The sequence below is a fragment of the Python bivittatus genome, unplaced genomic scaffold (genome assembly GCF_059951505.1).
Source record: "Python bivittatus isolate LINGU-HERP-01145 unplaced genomic scaffold, Pbiv_v1 ctg000700_np1212, whole genome shotgun sequence".
In the NCBI taxonomy this organism is placed as follows: Eukaryota; Metazoa; Chordata; class Lepidosauria; order Squamata; family Pythonidae; genus Python; species Python bivittatus.
In genome coordinates, this window is record NW_028277098.1 from 57,691,459 (window position 1) to 57,710,816 (window position 19,358).

Here is a 19,358-nt window from a genome sequence, read left to right on the forward strand (position 1 = left end):
GGAGATGAGGTGGTGTGGTGTGGCTGCCCAAACCTGGTTTTAACCCTCACACTCTGTTCTTTTGAGATCCTAAGGATTGCTTGTCCTCCTTGCAAGCCACAAACTTAGCTCTGATGGTCTGGAATGGACTGTCTGGAGAACTGGCTTCCAGAGCATGGGGTAGCAGAGCAGGAATTCGTCACCTGTAAACCTGGCATACCTCAGCCCCAAGTGGGGAATAAATTGCCCCAACTGATATTACCTATGAGCCATGCTGGGCATAAAGGAAAAGAGGAGCCAATTCAATTGGATCAAAAGGAGACTGAGCAGTCATGCAGGGAAGATGTTATGAGATATCCCAGTGAGGACAGCATAGCCATTTGTAGTTATGGACTGGAAGCAAAAACAAACAGAAGAGGCAGCACAGCATCTGCACAAGGAGGATTTGAGGTCTGAATGCAGTGGCGTTAACTGTATTCTCAGGGGCAGCGAGAATTTTCCTACAGAAATGAAGGATAAATGCTGGATATTTAAAAATACTGTACATAAGGTCCAGCATGAAGGGGAAGCACGCTGAAACTGGTCTGAGTTCCACCACTTGGGAGAGGGAGAATTTGAACATAAAACCATTTTGGTCCTGTCTATTTTAGCTTAGTTTTAATACAGTATCCTTTTGGATTTCCTAACTGCTTCATGAGACTTAATCTTCCATACTCTACATTGTTTCCTGTTTGAAGTAGGAACTTAAATCGGTGAAGAGAAATGATCCTCTGTTCATATATAGTGTATTTATTACAATCTATTCAAATCTAGGATCCTGAATCAAGAGTTGTGGGGCAGATAAAAGAACTGCCTCTCCCACCACACTATTACAAATAAGTGGCTGTCTTCACACAGCATGCGAACTATGACTATCTGAACCATCTAAAATCTGCACAAGCAGGATGTGAGGCAATAGCCCTCTACTGCTGTTCCCTTTCAGTAGTATTAAATTGTCTTCAGTTCCAAAGCTGGTATACAAGTGTCCAGACTAGTACCCACTGAAAGCCCCATTTTCCATGAATTGATATAGCCCCCCTGTAAAACCTTATAAATTAGTAGCCATTGCCACATCTGCAGACAATCAAGTTCCAGAGTTTTACCTGTATGTAAAGAAGTATTTCTTTTCCACTCTTTTGCTCACAAACCATCCATCTAGTCAAAAACAATTCAGGCTTTTCACTCCACTGCCAGCCAAGTTACAAGGTCCAGTCCTGTCATTCAACCTCCCCAGACCTATTGTTCTACAATTCAGGCATCATTGTTCTTCTCTGTACTCTCATTCTACTCCAGAGAAAGGTGTGTCATTCTAGACTTGTTGAATATTGAAAACCAGAGCTTCGCAGTTGGACTTTGTACCTCTCAGGAAGAGTGTCAAGCCCAGAAAGCATCACCAGGATGGAGGCAACATTATGATGTAAAAGGATTTCTGTAAAAGGCAAATATTCCCCCTCTGCTTGAACTTAACTAAAATATAATAACATAAATTGGACAAGACTCAGCTTATATTTCTACTAACAAAGCAGCGGCTTTAGCCTAGCCCACAGAGACCCTACATTCCATGTGGGAAGAGCAGGCCTGAGTTTCTGAATTCCGCAAGGCTGCCATTCTGTTCCTAGATAATGTCATTGATTCCAATGCTGTGAAAGGAATATAGTAGAAATCATAGAAGGCAAGTATTAAAAGTTCATTTAAATCATTGCTCAGTGTTGATATGTTTAAACAAAAATCGAGAATTTAAAAGGGCAATAAGAACACTTATGACCCCCTCTACTTGCTATTCATTCTTTGCTTTCTCTCTTGCCTAGCTGTAGATCTACCTTATCAGCATTGTTTCTTGGAGACAGCTCCAGGTCTCTCTTCAGTTCAACAGATCAGGACAAATGTAAATGGGGAAATGAAATGAAGAGGAAAAACAATGGTAACTACTAATAGCCAGTACTGCTCTCAATCTTAGTTCTTCATACCCAGGCAACCTTACTGGTAAATGGGAAGTATAAATACCAGTATAATCATCCTAGCGATCTGCACTTTTGGAGAAAGGAGCTAACAGTTGTTTCCAAGGACATCGACCTATAGAGTAAAATATGATATTTTGCAATGTATTAATGTCCTTTTCTTGAACTTACACTTTCAGTTCTAAGTTCTCCCAGTTTCTTTTAGTTTAAGTTACAAATATTAGAGGAGATACAAAACTGATCACATGCTGAGATAGTCTCACTAGAGGACCAGACATTGCAAAATATGCCTATTGCATTTTCTAAAGAAACCTCTGAATTATTCTTTTTGCTAAACTCACATTAATTTTAAACTCCCAGCAATATTATTGTTCATTTTTGCATAATGTAGAGGATAATTTTGTTGGAGGGTAATAACACACTCATATTCATTTCTTTTTTATTGGAAGCCCTTTAATCACCATTTTAAATTCACCGACAATCTACCTCTATTCTTTTAATTACATTCTCCTTTAAAGGAGTATTTAAAATCAATTAATATCCTTTCATAATTTATTAATTGCAATTAAATTTGTACCATTTGCTTATGAATCCAAACAGAAAAAGATGTACAACTTTTTGACTAAATCTAAGCATATTGCTTTTGACAAATTAATTTTAGTACTTTATATTGGACATGCTTCTCTCTCTTTTTACTGTGAAGTCTAGGCTAGTGGCTCACAGCCATAGCTGCTCTCTGAAAACAACAACTGAATGGATATAGAAAGGCTAGTAAGATGTACCTTCCTTGTCATCCTCCTTCCACCTCCCCCAAAGCAACAATAGCCTGCATTATAAAATGTGAGTCACCTAAGTAGCAGCTACTTTGTAAAAAGCCTACATTGTGATAATTGGTGTTCACTTGTTAAGAGACTGATAGTTCTGAGTAATATGATAGAGAACTTTCTTCTACTATAAATGTTTTAATTTTTTGCTACCTACCTGTGAGTATAGACAAGATGTTTTAAAATTTACATTAAAAAAATGACATCTTGCGGTGGCTGAAATAAACTTGGTTACCAAATCTGATACTGCTGACACAAGTTTTCCAATCAACTGCTAAAAATATTCTCACTATGACCGCAGCCACACCTCAGGCATCTCTTTGTACATGTTTGCAAACAAAGAAATCACTGTTGTTTTTTTAATATTGATGGCTCGCTTCTATTTTTAATAGTAAGCATCTTTGGGAATCTGAGGATTTACAACACCAGGGCTGCAACATTATGCATTTACCTGACAGTACATTTTATTCAATAGGCTCTATTTCTGATATGCATGAATTGTACTATAAAGTGTTAAAGTACTAGTATATATTTCTTGTATTCAGCTAGACAGCAATAGTGGGATTTGAATAGTCCTGAGTTTCCTTCCAAGCACAGTTTGCGCATTAGGGAGTGGATGCCAAGCAAGAGGCCCAATGTCCATATTTTGTCCTTCAGTTCTCTGTGAAGAGATCTGATTTGAAATGAGTTGGAAGGGGCGTTGGAAATTATTTTTTCATCATATGACAGAAAACTACACAAAAGCCTTTAGAAAACCTCTTTCAAAAGGTTTCTGCTCTCTGGTGGCACTAACAATTCTTGTATCTGCTAAAGAAAACAAAGTTTTTGAAGTATTTCCACTGTATCAAACAAGGAATTTTCTTTACTTGCTAGGAAATTCTTTCCTCTTCCTCCTCCCTTCATATATACACACAAATCATAGTAAAACAGTGGGTGTGCCAATTTGCAATCCTATCTTAAAATAGAGCAGTGAGAAATAATACAAGAAATATATCAATTATTCTTAGCCATGATGGAGCTGTTGTGGATTCCATGTAGCCCAAGCTAACCCAGATTGATCAGTCTCAGAGGTATAATTTACAATGTTCTGAGACACACTGTTACCAACTAACATCTCTACTAAAAAGCAATCATCTGAAGCAGACACATCCTGAGTAAAGGTACTATGCTTCCAACACTGAGATGGTATATTAATTAATTTTCACATGCAAAATTATAGCTTTTCCAGATAGGGACCACACAAACACAATTACTTGTATTTAGTCTCACACTACTGGAATGAATTGTAGAAGGGAATGTTCTTACTCTGTGTAAATAGCTGAACTCTATGCCCCTAATAGTGAAGACTCCTCCTTCATCTCTCTCGATTTTCAGTGCATTTATTTGAATAGGAAGATTGTGCTGCTCGAAAATTGCTAGAACAGTGTTTGAAAAATTGCAGTATTTTGTCATATCTATATTCATCAGAGCAATGTGTTCAAACAATAATACAGATGTGTAGAACTCAGATTCAAGTGTTATGGTGTGCATACACATGTGTAATACCTAATCCTATGGACATTTGATTGGAAATTACATCCTATTATCCCATCAAATAGGTACAAAATTTGCAGCTCTTGGTACATGTAGGGTGCCTTTATGACAGTTCAAACTTAAATACAATCAACTAGAACACAAAAGAGTTTAGATGTTTTATCAGTATATTTTGTAAAGTATTAGAAAGCAGTGCAATTAAAACAAAACCATAATTTTCTTATAGGTCTACATAATGTATCAGTAGCCTTGTTCCTTTAGTGCAGTGATTAGGGTGCTGGACTAGGGCTGGTGAGATAGGCCAGCATGGTTCAATACAGGTACAATAAAGTTAAGTTTAGAACTGAATGGGGAATTTTAAAAACAGTTTATTGCAAAAATAAATAAAATTTTTAAAAACCATATTGCTCATTATAACAGTGACAATTGCTAACTATAGATTATGGACAGAGTGTGGACTAAGTGGCCTTATGACTGCCAATCACGAGTAACTGGATGTACTGTACATGTAATTAAGCATGACTGCCATTCAGTGAATGGAGTCAGAATGCAGCATCTCACACAAACACCATGAAATGTTAATATTAACACCAAGTAGGACAATCTGTTATCCCAATCAGAATACAAGTAAGAGATTGTCAATACACAGATGGCACCCTGGACACTACTGGAAAGACTATAATAATTCACAGGAAAGGGCCCTGTGTTCCACACAACTGAAGAAGTATGTCCATAACCCTCATGAAAAAAACTTTCATTTTTACTATTAATGTTATGTTCTTATTTATGTTACAGAATGTAAGATGTGTAATTATTATTGATCCATTGGTTCACTAAGAACTAAAATATTTGTCTAAGTATCACTGACATTTAATGTTCCAAAGAGTTTACCTCTAATGATCTGAAGCTAAAAAAAAAAACCTGGATGGGGTTATCCTGTATTTCAGATGGAATTCTGCATTCTGTGCTGGGATCCAAGATAAGCGTATTGTTTAAAAAATAAATATTCTACTACAGAGACACCCAAGAAAGTAAATGTGTCAGCATCTAGTTGAACCTGGCTGACCTCAAAAAAGCTAAGCAAGGTCAGACTTAGTTACTACTTAGACAGGAGATCAACAAGCTTTAGGCTAGACTGGGAAGTTAAAAAAAAATCCTGGAAAAAGACAATGGCAAACCACTTCCATCTTATTTGCCAAGTAAATGATACAGATGCCCATATAGCAGGCCCACATAACTCACGGACGGGAAAGGGCCACATTGATCAACTAAAAATAATCATGGGCTACAAAAGAATAGCTGGCCTGTCAATCAACTGTTTGGTGGGAGCGGCCCAGCCACAGCAATGAAGATGGCAATGTCAGCAGTGAGGTCTGGAAGTGCTTCTGGCGGCAGCAGTGGTGGACCCTTCCTGGAGGCAGTGGATTTACTGAGTTTTCAAAAAACGCTGGTAGTCCACCCTGGGTTCCTTGGCGGGCTGCATGTTCCCGAGCTGTATGTTGTGCAGGGCTGCTATGTAGCCTCAAAAGTCTGCTTCAGCTCCAACGAGTCTATCTTTTATGATACAGTGGGGCAAAAAAGTATTTAGTCAGCCACCAATTGTGCAAGTTCTCCCACTTAAAAAGATGAGAGAGGCCTGTAATTTTCATCATAGGTATACCTCAACTATGAGAGACAAAATGGGGGGGGGGGGGAATCCAGAAAATCACATTGTCTGATTTTTAAAGAATTTATTTGCAAATCATGGTGGAAAATAAGTATTTGGTCAATATCAAAAGTTCATCTCAATACTTTATTATATATCCTTTGTTGGCAATGACAGAGGTCAAACGTTTTCTGTAAGTCTTCACAAGGTTTTCACACACTGTTGCTGGTATTTTGGCCCATTCCTCCATGCAGATCTCCTCTAGAGCAGTGATGTTTTGGGGCTGTCGCCGGGCAACACGGACTTTCAACTCCCTCCAAGGGTTTTCCATAGGGTTGAGATCTGGAGACTGGCTAGGCCACTCCAGGACCTTGAAATGCTTCTTACGAAGCCACTCCTTCGTTGCCCGGGCGGTGTGTTTGGGATCATTGTCATGCTGAAAGACCCAGCCACGTTTCATCTTCAATGCCCTTGCTGATGGAAGGAGGTGTTCACTCAAAATCTCACAATACATGGCCCCATTCTTTCCTTTACACGGATCAGTCGTCCTGGTCCCTTTGCAGAAAAACAGCCCCAAAGCATGATGTTTCCACCCCCATGCTTCACAGTAGGTATGGTGTTCTTTGGATGCAACTCAGCATTCTCTCTCCTCCAAACACGAGTTGAGTTTAGACCAAAACGTTCTACTTTGGTTTCATCTGACCATATGACATTCTCCCAATCCTCTTCTGGATCATCCAAATGCTCTCTAGCAAACTTCAGACAGGCCCGGACATGTACTGGCTTAAGCAGGGGGACACATCTGGCACTGCAGGATTTGAGTCCCTGGCAGCATAGTGTGTTATTAATGGTAGCCTTTGTTACTTTGATCCCAGCTCTCTGCAGGTCATTCACTAGGTCCCCCCGTGTGGTTCTGGGATTTTTGCTCACCATTCTTGTGATCATTTTGACCCCACAGGGTGAGATCTTACGTGGAGCCACAGATCGAGGGAGATTATCAGTGGTCTTATATGTCATCCATTTTCTAATTATTGCTCCCACAGTTGATTTCTTCACACCACGCTGCTTGCCTATTGCAGATTCAGTCTTCCCAGCCTGGTGCAGGTCTACAACTTTGTTCCTGGTGTCCTTCAACAGCTCTTTGGTCTTGGCCATAGTGGAGTTTGGAGTGTGACTGTTTGAGGTTGTGGACAGGTGTCTTTTATACTGATAATAAGGTCAAACAGGTGCCATTACTACAGGTAACGAGTGGAGGACAGAAGAGCCTCTTAAAGAAGTAGTTACAGGTCTGTGAGAGCCAGACATCTTGCTTGTTTGTAGGTGACCAAATACTTATTTTCCACCATGATTTGCAAATAAATTCTTTAAAAATCAGACAGTGTAATTTTCTGGATTTTTTTTCTCATTTTGTCTCTCATAGTTGAGGTATACCTATGATGAAAATTACAGGCCTCTCTCCTCTTTTTAAGTGGGAGAACTTGCACAATTGGTGGCTGACTAAATGCTTTTTTGCCCCACTGTAGATAATGTGTGTGTGCGCGCGCATGTGTGTGTGTAAAATAGCTTCTTTAGAGTTAGTTCCTGTAGTCAGTATAGGGGATGGCGTTGGAGGACAGAGGGAAGATCTGTTGCCAAGGCAACAATCAGAGAAATGAGACTTAAAGCCAAGAAAGCCGTTTATGAAAATGCCTCAAACAACCTACCACCACCACCTTTAATTCACATGAAGATAAAAGAGGGAGGAAGGGAAGCACAGACTTGCAAGATACTGCTACTATAGCTGTTCTAATAAAGGTAGCTTTAGGTCTGCAGTGTCTGATTCTTAGTCTGGTATACCTTATACGGCTAACAGGTCCAATATTGTCACATCAAATACAGGGTACAGTGACACACACAACTAAGCCTACTGAAAAAGACATCCCTCTCTGGAGGTAACCACAACACTGAGTCTCATCTCGGTGTTGTGCCTGCCAGCCATCCCTGCCAGCCAAACAGGCTCCAACATTCACAACACAGATTCCCATAAGGACAGCAGGCCCTCAGGCCAGACTGTTAATACACATACCATGTATCTGCTTCATTGGAAGAGATAATCATGCTCCTCCCTTTGCTGAAGACAGAAAATGCTTTGGTAATTTTAAAAACTGGGGGAAGAACTCAGGAAGTCACTGGACCAAGGCTAGGACACAGTGGGGTTTATCATCTCCCCATACCTTCTAAGTCAAATGTGGAATCCCAGGAAAAGGGGAAGCCCAGATAAAAGGAAACAGATAAGCTTTGCTTCAAGAGGTTTCTATTTTTATAGAAATTGATATGCTTTAGCCAGGAATTTGTGCTAGGTCTTTTATTTATGTTTCTGTATTGTGCCAAAGTCTAAATAGTCTTTATTTTTCTGTACAAGAAATTGTGTATAACTCCAGAATTTATGCATACCGAAGCATTTATGCCCCAAAAGTTAAGTCTTATTTTCCTCTAGACTATTCTTAGAATGTCTATTCTGTACTTTCACCTTGTTATCTGTAACATTCTGGTCAAAGAGTACTTGCTTCATTTATAGCAGACCAGCACCTTCTACCCAGAGCAGCTGCATTTTCTTTAGGGATTTTTCATTTAGCTGTACAAGCTGTTTTTTCACCCAAATTAACAACTATGTAATATATATTTTATAAAATTGTATGTGTGGATTTTTATCTTTAAAGCAAAATGGAATTTTACATTTTCTCTCTTCTTTTATAGTTGGTATTTGTTTATTTCTTGTAAGATTCATCTACTTCCCAAGGAGGGGAGGATGGGTGGAATCCTCTAGCCATATACCTCTGTATCATATGGCCAGGAAGTAGCATTATAGAACTTATTTCAACCTTTGAATTTTAATCACCAGCAACGCAACACAAGTTTGAGTGCCTTGCCCCTTTTACATAAGAGACTTAGGGGAAAGATGCCAGGCAAAGCACACCCCAGATAAGGAAACAGGGAAGAACCAGACTGCTTCCAGGAGACAATGTCGGAGATCTCTAGTTTTCTACCCTATGAGTTCAGATGTTTGCTACACTCAGTTTTGAATATTTTTCCATCAGGGTACTGATAGTAGTAATAAAATCCATGGTCTATCATTTAGGAATACAAGAAACACATTGCAAGCAATGCTGTTCTTTGCAGCAGTGCAAACCTTGGAAATTCAATTTAGTATTGCACTCAGGTCTAACAGTAGCCAATAAAATGTGCCAAGGTTCTAGGATAAAATGTCCAAGTAAGATCAGTCTAGTATCCATTGTAAATCCTGCACTGGTTGCATTATCTGAAATAATTTCAATTGAATATATTTATAAAGATGCCTCCATTCATATTTCCTTTTCATGAAATTGAGGAAGGAGAGAAGAAAGGAGATGAATACATAGATAACAGCAATTTAAAAGGAAGCATATGCATTCAAGCATACAGGTGAAATACCTGATATTTTCAGCATGAGCAGACATCAGAGACAACTATGCTGATAACAGTAACTATATTTTTGAAATTCTGAGGTAAACATATAAGATTGTATTATACTGAGCCACACCACTGGAATATGCAATCCAGTATTTTTAAACAATTTTAAATAATTGTCCTTCAAACACATCTGCTTGATATTGTATCATTAGGAATGTCTACATTGAAATGGGGGGGGGTCATCTTGGGGCAAATTTCCATAGTTGCCATTGTATATCTTATTGAAAACAGGAGACAATTCAAGAGAGTAAATGAAATTTAAGAGATTGTGAAATCAATCTTTTTTCATCAACTCCAGGCATTTTCAGAAATACAGAACTAACTCAAAGTGACTGCTTACAGATTTGAAAAGCAACCCTTGTATTATCTACATTCAGACATGGATAAACAATAAGTAAAATCACATGTCTCCAGAATTTTGATATGGAGGAACTGTTTTGATAATAATGTTTATAAGTCATCTCTAATACTTCAAAACAAACCATACCCACCACCAAAGAGGCTAACTGCTTTCCTAAGAGACTGTGAAGTTAGAGAAGATTTCAAATAACCATCAGCATACTTTCCAAATGTTCATATGAAATACTAAATGTCATCATTTTACAAGAACTCAGCATTCATGCTAAGCAATCACATTGAAAATATATAGTTTCTAATAAAATCTGTTGTCACAAGAGGTGGCAAAATGTACTCAAAAGCAGCTTCTTTATTACAGGGATTGAAGTATACATACATACCCCTCCAGTGCAAAATAGCCGCACAGCACTACTGACTCTCACTTCCCCACCCCTTCCAAAACAATACCCACTACCTGGAGATAGCTATAATGACAAACAAAACCAAGCAAGCATTAAGAAATACGCACAATGTTTGATATTATCTCTATTCAGGAGCAATTATATTTTTAACATTTGAAAACAAGCAAATCAAGAATCACCACCACATAAACACTCCCAGAATTTTCACTAACACATGCTCTAATTTGAATTTCACTGCTTACGAGCAATTGCATGTAGTTGCTGGGCTTGTATTTCTAGCCTTAGAAGTATGAACTTCAACAGGTTCAAAATGTTAATTTCAGTTGTAAGAATGATACTCCCCAAATTCTTCTCTGGCTTGGATTTTAAGTCCAATTTTCTCTCTAAACACTTCCTCAACATTCTTCTAATTTATTACCTCAGACATACCTCAGAATACTTTTCTTCAATACTTATGGTGAATACTTGGAGGTAGCAAGCTACAGAAAGAAGGAAGACATGGAAGGTCTCCTTCCTCATCCTCTGAACTACGTGTCTAAGAATCTACTACAAACCTGAACAGGGAAGAAGAGAGATCCATCCATTTATCTATTTCACAGCATACTGTTGCTGCCTATCACATCAGAAAAATATAGAGGGGTGGAGAAAAAGAAAATTTCTCCATAAATTGGTATTTATGGGAATCGTGTAAACTAAATTCAATTGCCTCCAAAATAAATTGAACAATTTTACATATGCAGACTAGATAGCTAACATATCTATTTGCACATTAAGATAATATGGCACTTTATTTTTTATTGGCAGATTTAAAAGAAATAAACAAAATAAGCTTGTTGAAAAAAAGGAGGCGGCTGGAGAGTGAGGAACAAGATAATAAAACTATGGTTAACAAATATATTTTGAGTGGAAGAAAAGTTAAACTGCTATTAAAATCATTGCAACACTTTTAGGCTAAACTCTTCAAAGTTGATCCACCACTCCATTTTCAGACACTCTAATGGGAACTGATTCAAGGTTAAACCAAAAATAGTAGTATACATATCAAAATACTCTTGCATATTCTAATTGCTGTATCCCACACACTTTCTAATCTACAACATCGAAACAGGGAAGGGATGTTATTAGAAAATTACGACTGTATTTTATGCATGGGATGTTAGATATGACTGCAGAGAGCCTGAACCTGGTTTGTTTTCCTAATAAAGAAAATCCATACTGGAAAATGTAACAGAAGTTGTGCATTTTCATTCACCGTGCTGTTTCAGATTAACAAAGTTTAGCTGGAGGTTATGTGCAAATTCACTGCCCAAAACAATTTTAAGTAGCACTGTCAACCCTGAATTAGCAAGTAGGGCTGCACAATGCTTTGGATTTGATTCTTTAAAAAATGCTTCAGAGCACACAAGGGCAGGAACATAGCAGCTGTCTGCAACTCTTTAAAGTTGCCATGTCTTTTCCCAGGATCCTGTGGCAGCTGTAGAGGACAGCCATGTGATCCCAGGAAAAGATGCAGCTGCTTTAAAAAATTGCAAGCAGATGCTGCAAAGCTCCTTTTCCAAATGATGTCTGGACCACTGCACCACCCTATTAAGAAGGGCTGGTGTGTAGTATGCATAATACAAAAGCCCATCTAGAGTTCATCTAAATGAGAGTACTGGTACCACATTTGAACTTGTAACAAGTTATTGGTCAGTATATAACTACAGATCCAGAATACTGTTATACTGTTCTAGCATTTGTCTAAATCAAGAAGTGTGCAAGTTCAATAAAGTATTGCAAATATTGAACCTCTTCTGAAACTGTGAAGGACCATGAATTTACAAATAAAAATAAAATATGCAGCTAAGTCCACCTTTTTGGGGGGAAGTATCTAATCTCCAGAATGTCTGATGGCCAGACATAATTACTAAACCTTTTTATAGGGAAAGAATGGCTTATCACATGATTTTTACTGTCACTGCCAGCATTTTTGATTTCAGTATGTAAAGTTAAGAGTTTTATAAGTAAAGACCAAAACAATCTACATTTTAATGGGCAAGTCCAGCATAAAGCCCAAAATTATCTGAAAGTTTAAGATGTTTAAAATCCAATATGGTGACCAGCTTGCCTACTTAGAATGAAAATTCTCTTCTCTTATAGCACATTTGATGCATATTCTGGCAATGCAGGAAGTTCCAGTGTAATCAGAAATGTTGTGAAAAAGTGAGTTGATATGATGCATTTTCATTGTATTACTAGTTTCTTGGCTCATTTATTACAAAGTACCCTGAGATACTAGGAAAGCCATGGATATAGTGCATTAAAAGGAGGTGAAATAGTGACCTTTAGTAAACAGGAGGAAGTTTACCAATAATCCAGACAGTTTATACCCCAGGAGACGCATCTTCCATTTCCAGTTCACAAGGCAAACGTCAGCAACTCAGTGCAGTTGTATAAACAGCATCAATTCATCCCACATTAAACTACTTTCTTGGCACAATTTATTTTTCCTGACCCAAACAAACAAGAAATCACTATTAGAATATCATTAACAATATTCTATCCTAAAGTGTCAGTTTAACAGCCCTATAAAAACATTTTAGAGTTTTAAAAAAGTGTGCATGCTATAGATATTAAAACTGCAGTCACTCCGTCAGGAGTCTCAGTTCTCTTTCAAACAGTTGTTTGTGTCCTAATCAGTTCAATGGGACACAAAACCTTTAGATAAAGGCAACAGTTTGCTATCCTGGAAAGTGTCACACATATCCTTAGTAAAATAAATTATTATTGTATGCTTCAAAACATTAGTCAAGCTCATTCAGCTAAATTTTATTATTTGTTAAGATGGAGTGAAGTGGCATCACATAATTTTTCATTTGTTCTAGATCAAGTTTAAGCCACTTTTTTTCAACAGCGCCTTTCAGCACTTTCTGTGTATTGCTTTTGGCTTCAGTGATCCCATATTAAGGAATGCTATCCTATTAACAGAAAGTAGGGAATTAAGAAATAAGAAATATTATTGGTACTCAGCAACTGTCCATTGAAGAAAGTATACTAATTTACTTTTCATCAGGCTGTATGACTATTTCAGGGTATTTTTTACATTTTTAAGCATTTAAGGGGAAAAGGGAATTATCTACTAAATTGGAGTACTGCAGGTTTAATTTCACATCTTGGCTATACTGTGACAAAGAAGTAGTCACCAAATATAGCAACTAGGTCCTGTCTCAAGCCAGGGATGAACTAATGCCCCTCCCCAAATCTACCCAAATGCCCCCCCACCCCCTCCCACAGCCTTTTCCAAAAACTAGACAACACTGTTGGCAAATCAAGACAGTATGAAACATCAACAGAAACAAAAATGTGATGTGTGCCAATGCATCAGGTTAACTATCCTATTAAATGACACAGATCTCCATACAAACAATTCTACTTGGGAACTAGCTGTACCTTTGCTGCTTAAGAAATTAATTCTACAATTTTGAGTGTGCTCCGTGATACAATATTACAGACAAAGGAGACTGGACACTTGAAATTTTTCCCTGGGAATTCTTTTCAGGGACATAAAGTGACTGTCCCACCATGAGGTGACACTCAAAGTACAATCCAATGCTTTAGCACAAATTACAATATCCAGTTCAGTAAGATGTAAGGCATATGGACAAAAAAAAAGACACCAGCAGTATGCAACAGGAAGAGAAATCATTTCACACTATTAAAAAGCATTAGTGCTTGATGTTCCAGTTCACATTTTAAAACTCATTTTGAATCCCTGATTCCTATTTACTGAAGTTGGAATTCATTAAACTTCTGAGGCTATATGCTTTTGAATGGTGACCAATTCTTTGTGCTTCGTTGTTACATGACATACTGGTTGAAACTGTAGAAAGAATTGAGCACCAGGGATGCTTTGCAAGTCTCCTTCAAGTCTCATTGTATTAAATTTGGGTCAGGGAATAGGATGCAGGGAATGAAACTGGCCCAGCCACTAGCACTGTCATAAAGAAATTTCTTTAAAGAACAAGGCAAACAAGATTATGAAGCCCTCTTTTATAGAAGCAGCTTGTGTTTTTTTTTTTAAAAAAAAAATCTTGCAAAATCAGTGTTAAATTTCTCCCTCTAAAAAATGTTACATGCAGATGTGGAGCAAGTGGCCACCACACAGACCTCCACAGTACCTTACTGTACAAAATCTAAGACATAAAGAATTGATCTCACATTTGTAGCTTTCTTTACTGAAAAGATAAGAGATTTGGCTATGGCTGGAACAATATATACAAGAACATTTTAGAAGGCAAGGCATAGATGTAACTAATAGCCTTGCTGTTCACATTGTCAAAATTTTGTTAATAGGGAAGGGGCACTTCATGCACAAAATGTGTATTACAAAATACATATCCAAGAAAAAGCAAAAAACAAAAAACCCCAAACCACCCACTTTGCACTAAAATGCAACACTCAAACATCTGCTCTGCCAAAGGCTGCTGCACATGTCTTGTTTACCAAAGGACACATGTGAAAGCGGCAAGAAGAGGGGAAGAAAGGAAATCCAAGTTTCAGTCTATTTTTCAAACTTCTCTTATAGATTTATCTTCAGTCATCTGATGTCAGATAGTGTGCTCTCCTTTGAGAATGATGTGGTCACAACAGGAGTGCCGTTATTAGCCAAATAGCCTTGCCTTAAGGTTTCAAAGTATGAAGCCTGTACAGGTTTGTGATACTGCAGAACTTTTATGGCATCATCTATCTTAAACCATTCCCTTTTCCTTCCTGCAGATAAACAGAGAGGGGAAAATGTTAGCACCATGACAACTGAACTATTTACGGTCTTCTCTATGTGCAATTGTTTCACAACTGCAAACTGTATGTCAATGACTGTTACTACTAAATAACTGATTAAGTAGGTTTATCTTTTCAAAATGCAACAAAACTATTCAATTTTTCACAATAAAGGTACACTATATAGTAAAAAGTGTAATAAGTACTCCTAAGTTCTTAAACATTTATGAACTTCATTCTAAATGAGACTAAGGATATAGGACATAACATACCTTCAAAGAAGCCTTTGGCACAAGCAACCTAACCAATTACCCTCCTTATAAAATCAGTTATAGGAAAAACGATGTGTTATTGTATCACCTGTGAAGTTTATTGTACATGCATTGCTTTCTGTTAAGTAATTTAGTTAGTAGCTGGGAAGGAAACATTTTGGTTAACAAGCCTTCGGTCAAGTAACACAGTGTTTATTTTCTAATGAATTTGTTTCAAGTGTAAAAACTTCCATTAGAATGTGATTATGAAAAAGTGGGGAATGAAATGAAAAATAAAAACCTGAATTATACTGGGAACTTTTTATTGCTATATAAATTGTAATTGGTGTGGTTCTTTTTCAAAAGTACATAAATATGGAAAATCTAAGATTAGGAAATAATCATCCCTCAAAAATCATGGACATTATAGAGAAGCTCCCGTTGAGGAATGGTGAACTGACATTCTGTGGATTAGCAGGAGGCATTACGGTCAAAAAGACAGTTGGATGCTGGATCCAGACTGCCCAAAATTCTCTCTGGACTAAGGAGAGATCTTGAAATCACCATATGTACTCCAGACAGCTGTTTTTTTTCGTGAGCACTCAGCAGAAACTGATGTTTTTGCAGTCTCTTGGAATCACCTGGGAGTTGCGGGATTCCATCGAGCTCAGAGCTGTTAACATAGCCTTTTATGGACACAAAGTTCAACCAAACCTCATCTTTTTAATCACTTTGGAGGGTTCCCCCCTCCCCATTTGTTAGAGATTGAAAACCTTCAGAACTACAGGTCTGGTTGTATTCGTTGGGTGAGTTCTTCAATTCGTTTAGAAATAAAATTACATGTTTAAAATTTTATAAGCATTTTCCTTTTGTATTATACAGCAAAAGGCAGGTTACAGTGTTGATCTTAAACAGTTTTAAATGGATTAAGGGTTCAGATGGATTTGAATTAAAGAATTAAAAGGATCCTTTCTCAGAGAAAATTCCTTTTATTTATATTTTGAGCTGATAAGATGTCTTTGAAGGTTGGACACTAGAGGGCACCAGATGGCTACCTTAAAAGAAATGTTTGACATCTGGGTCCAAGAAGTTTTCCAGCTACAAGTAGTCCCCAGGTTAAGAACCAGTAGTCCCCTGGTTTAAGGATGACCCATAGTTAAGAACGGAGCCTATTGTAGCAAAAGTTGAGTTAAATACACAATGGTTCAAATTAATTACACAAACTACTTATACAGTATTATAAAATAATACTGTTCCGGCTTACACACAAATTCGATTTAAGGACAGACCTTTGGGAACAGAACTCATTCTTAAACTGGGGACTACCTGTATTTAACTCTATAGTGGAATCAGAAGGTGTTATTGAAGAGAAACAAATCCCACTGAATAAAAATGAAATGGACTTAGAAGTGGATTTAAAAAGTATAGCCTACAAGAAAGAGATGAAAATAATAGATTTACAAATGGAGTTGGAGGATGGTTTCAAAATTTAAAAAGATATACAAACAATAAATCAAAAGAGCAATGTGGATTATTCCCCTATATTGGTTTTACAAAAGGGATTTACTGAAGTTGCTACACTGGAATTAAAAAGGGATCTTGACAAAGATGACAAGAACTTTGAGAGAAGAAATAAAGAAAGTATGAGAAAGCAGATGTTAGAACTTTATGGATTTTAAAGACTGTTGGGAGAAAGAAGAAAAAATACAAAATTGGCTTATTTGATCATGGTTAAAATATATCAAAGGAACATTTAGTGCAAAGATGAACATGATAAAGGACAAAAAAGGCAGGGACCTAACAGAAGCAGAAGAGATTAAGAAGAGGTGGCAAGAATACATAGAAGAACTATACAAGAAAGATCTTGAGGTCCATGCTTGATCACTGACCTTGAGCCGGACATCCTAGAGAGCGAAGTCAAGTGGGCCCTAGGAAGCATTACTAACAACAAAGCTAGCGGAGATGACAGTATTCCAGCTGAGTTATTTAAAATACTAAAAGATTTTCCAAAATTGTGCATAAAGAAGTCTAGCTGCAGTAATCATGTATTGAGTAATTCTAATAAGATGTTTTCCTATTTGAAAATCCATTATCCCCAACAGGAATAGTTCTGGTTTAAATGGAATCTGTATTTGTAGTATGCTCTGCATCAAGGTTTGTATTTGAATCCAGAATTTCTTTGCAATTTTACATGTCCACCACATATGGTAAAATGACCCTTCTTGTTGGTTACATTTCCAACAAACGTTGGAAATTGTCCCATATATCTTTGATAGTCTTTGGGGTGTCATATACCATCGATATAACATTTTATAAAATCTATCACTATCAACAATACAAGTTAAAACTGATGGAAATGGCAGAAAATGATAAACTGACTTGCTTATTAAAAGAAAACTCAAATAACTATTACCTTAAAGAATGGAAACCATTGATGGACTATTTGCAAAATGCAGGTGGGGTGAAGCTTACACGGGGATTTGAAGATTAGATTATAAATGTAATGGGATATGTTTTGACAAAGAATTACTCCTACTTAATGTATTAAAAACTAGCACTTATGATACTCTTACTATTCCTAAGACCAGAGATAGATTGGAAGTTATCTATTTTTCATATCTTTTTTCTTTTTCTTTATCTCACTTTTTCTTTTTCTTTTCTTTATAATTTGTATTTTCAATTTTCTTTTACATTTCTAACTTTTAATTTTGTAACTTTAAAATTTCAAAAAAATATTATTAAATACTAAAAGATGATGCTGTTAAAGTGCTGCACTTAATATTTGGAGTTTGGAAAACGCAACAGTGGCCACAGGATTGGAAAAGGTCGGTTTACGTTCCAATTCTAAAGAAGGGCAATGCCAAAGAATGCTCAAACTATCGCACAATTGCACTCATTTCACATGCTAGCAAGGTTATGCTCAAAATCCTACAAGCTAGGCTTCAGCAGTATATGAACCAAGAACTACCAGATGTACAAGCTGGGTTTCGAAGAGGCAGAGGAACTAGAGATCAAATTGCCAACATTCGCTGGATCATGGAGAAAGCACGAGAGCTCCAGAAAAACATCTACTTCTGCTTCATTGGCTATGCAAAAGCCTTCGATTGTGTGGATCACAACACACTCTGGCAAATTCTTAAAGAGATGGGGGTACCAGACCACCTTACCTGTTTCCTGAGAAATCTGTATGCCGGCCAAGAAGCAACAGTTAGAACTGGTCATGGAACAACTGATTCAGAACAAATGGGGAAAGGAGTACCACAAGGCTGTATACTGTCACCCTGCTTATTTAACTTTTATGCAGAGTACATTATGAGAAATGCCAGCTGGAAGAATCACAAGCTGGAATTAAGATTGCAGGGAGAAACATCAACAACCTCAGATATGCAGACAATACCACCCTAATGGCAGAAAGTGAAGAAGAACTCAAGAGCCTCTTGATGAGGGTGAAAGAGGAGAGTGCGAAAGCTGGCTTGAAACTCAACATTAAAAAAACTAAGATCATGGCATCTGGACCCATTAATTCCTGGCAAATAGAAGGGGTAGAAATGGAAGCAGTAACAGACTTCAATTATTTGGGCTCCAAGATCACTGCAGACGGAGACTGCAGCCATGAAATTAAAAGACGCTTGCTCCTTGGGAGGAAAGCTATGGCAAACCTAGACAGCATATTAAAAAGCAGAGACATCACCTTGCCGATAAAGATCTGCATAATCAAAGCTGTGGTTTTCCCCGTAGTAATGTATGGCTGTGAGAGCTGGACCATAAAGAAGCTGAGTGCCGAAGAATTGATGCCTTTGGACTGTGGTGCTGGAGAAGACTCTTAAGAGTTCCCTGGACTGCTAGGGGGTCAAACCAGTTAATCTTAAAGGAAATCAACCTTGACTGCTCATTGGAAGGATTGATAATGAAGCTCAAGCTGATACTTTGGTCACCTAATGCGAAGAGAGGACTCTTTGGAAAAGACCCTAATGCTGGGAAAGATTGAAGGCAAAAGGAGAAGGGGACGGCAGAGGGTGAGATGGTTAGATAGCAACACTGAAGCAATGAGCATGAAACTGAGCAAACTCAGGGAGGCAGTGAAGGACAGGAAGGCCTGGCATGATATGGTTCATGAGGTCACG

General features: G+C 37.6%; 1 protein-coding gene across 1 annotated transcript in view; it reads right to left on the bottom strand.

Moving 5' to 3' along the window:
- Positions 1-12,138: 12,138 nt before the first annotated feature.
- NUDT3 (nudix hydrolase 3) overlaps positions 12,139-19,358 on the bottom strand; it is a 36,339-nt gene continuing 29,119 nt past the window's right edge. Inside the window, exon 5 of the mRNA XM_007440258.4 lies at positions 12,139-14,974. Coding sequence (XP_007440320.1) covers positions 14,802-14,974 — 173 coding nt within the window. The 3' untranslated portion in view covers positions 12,139-14,801. The remainder of the gene's footprint in view (positions 14,975-19,358) is intronic.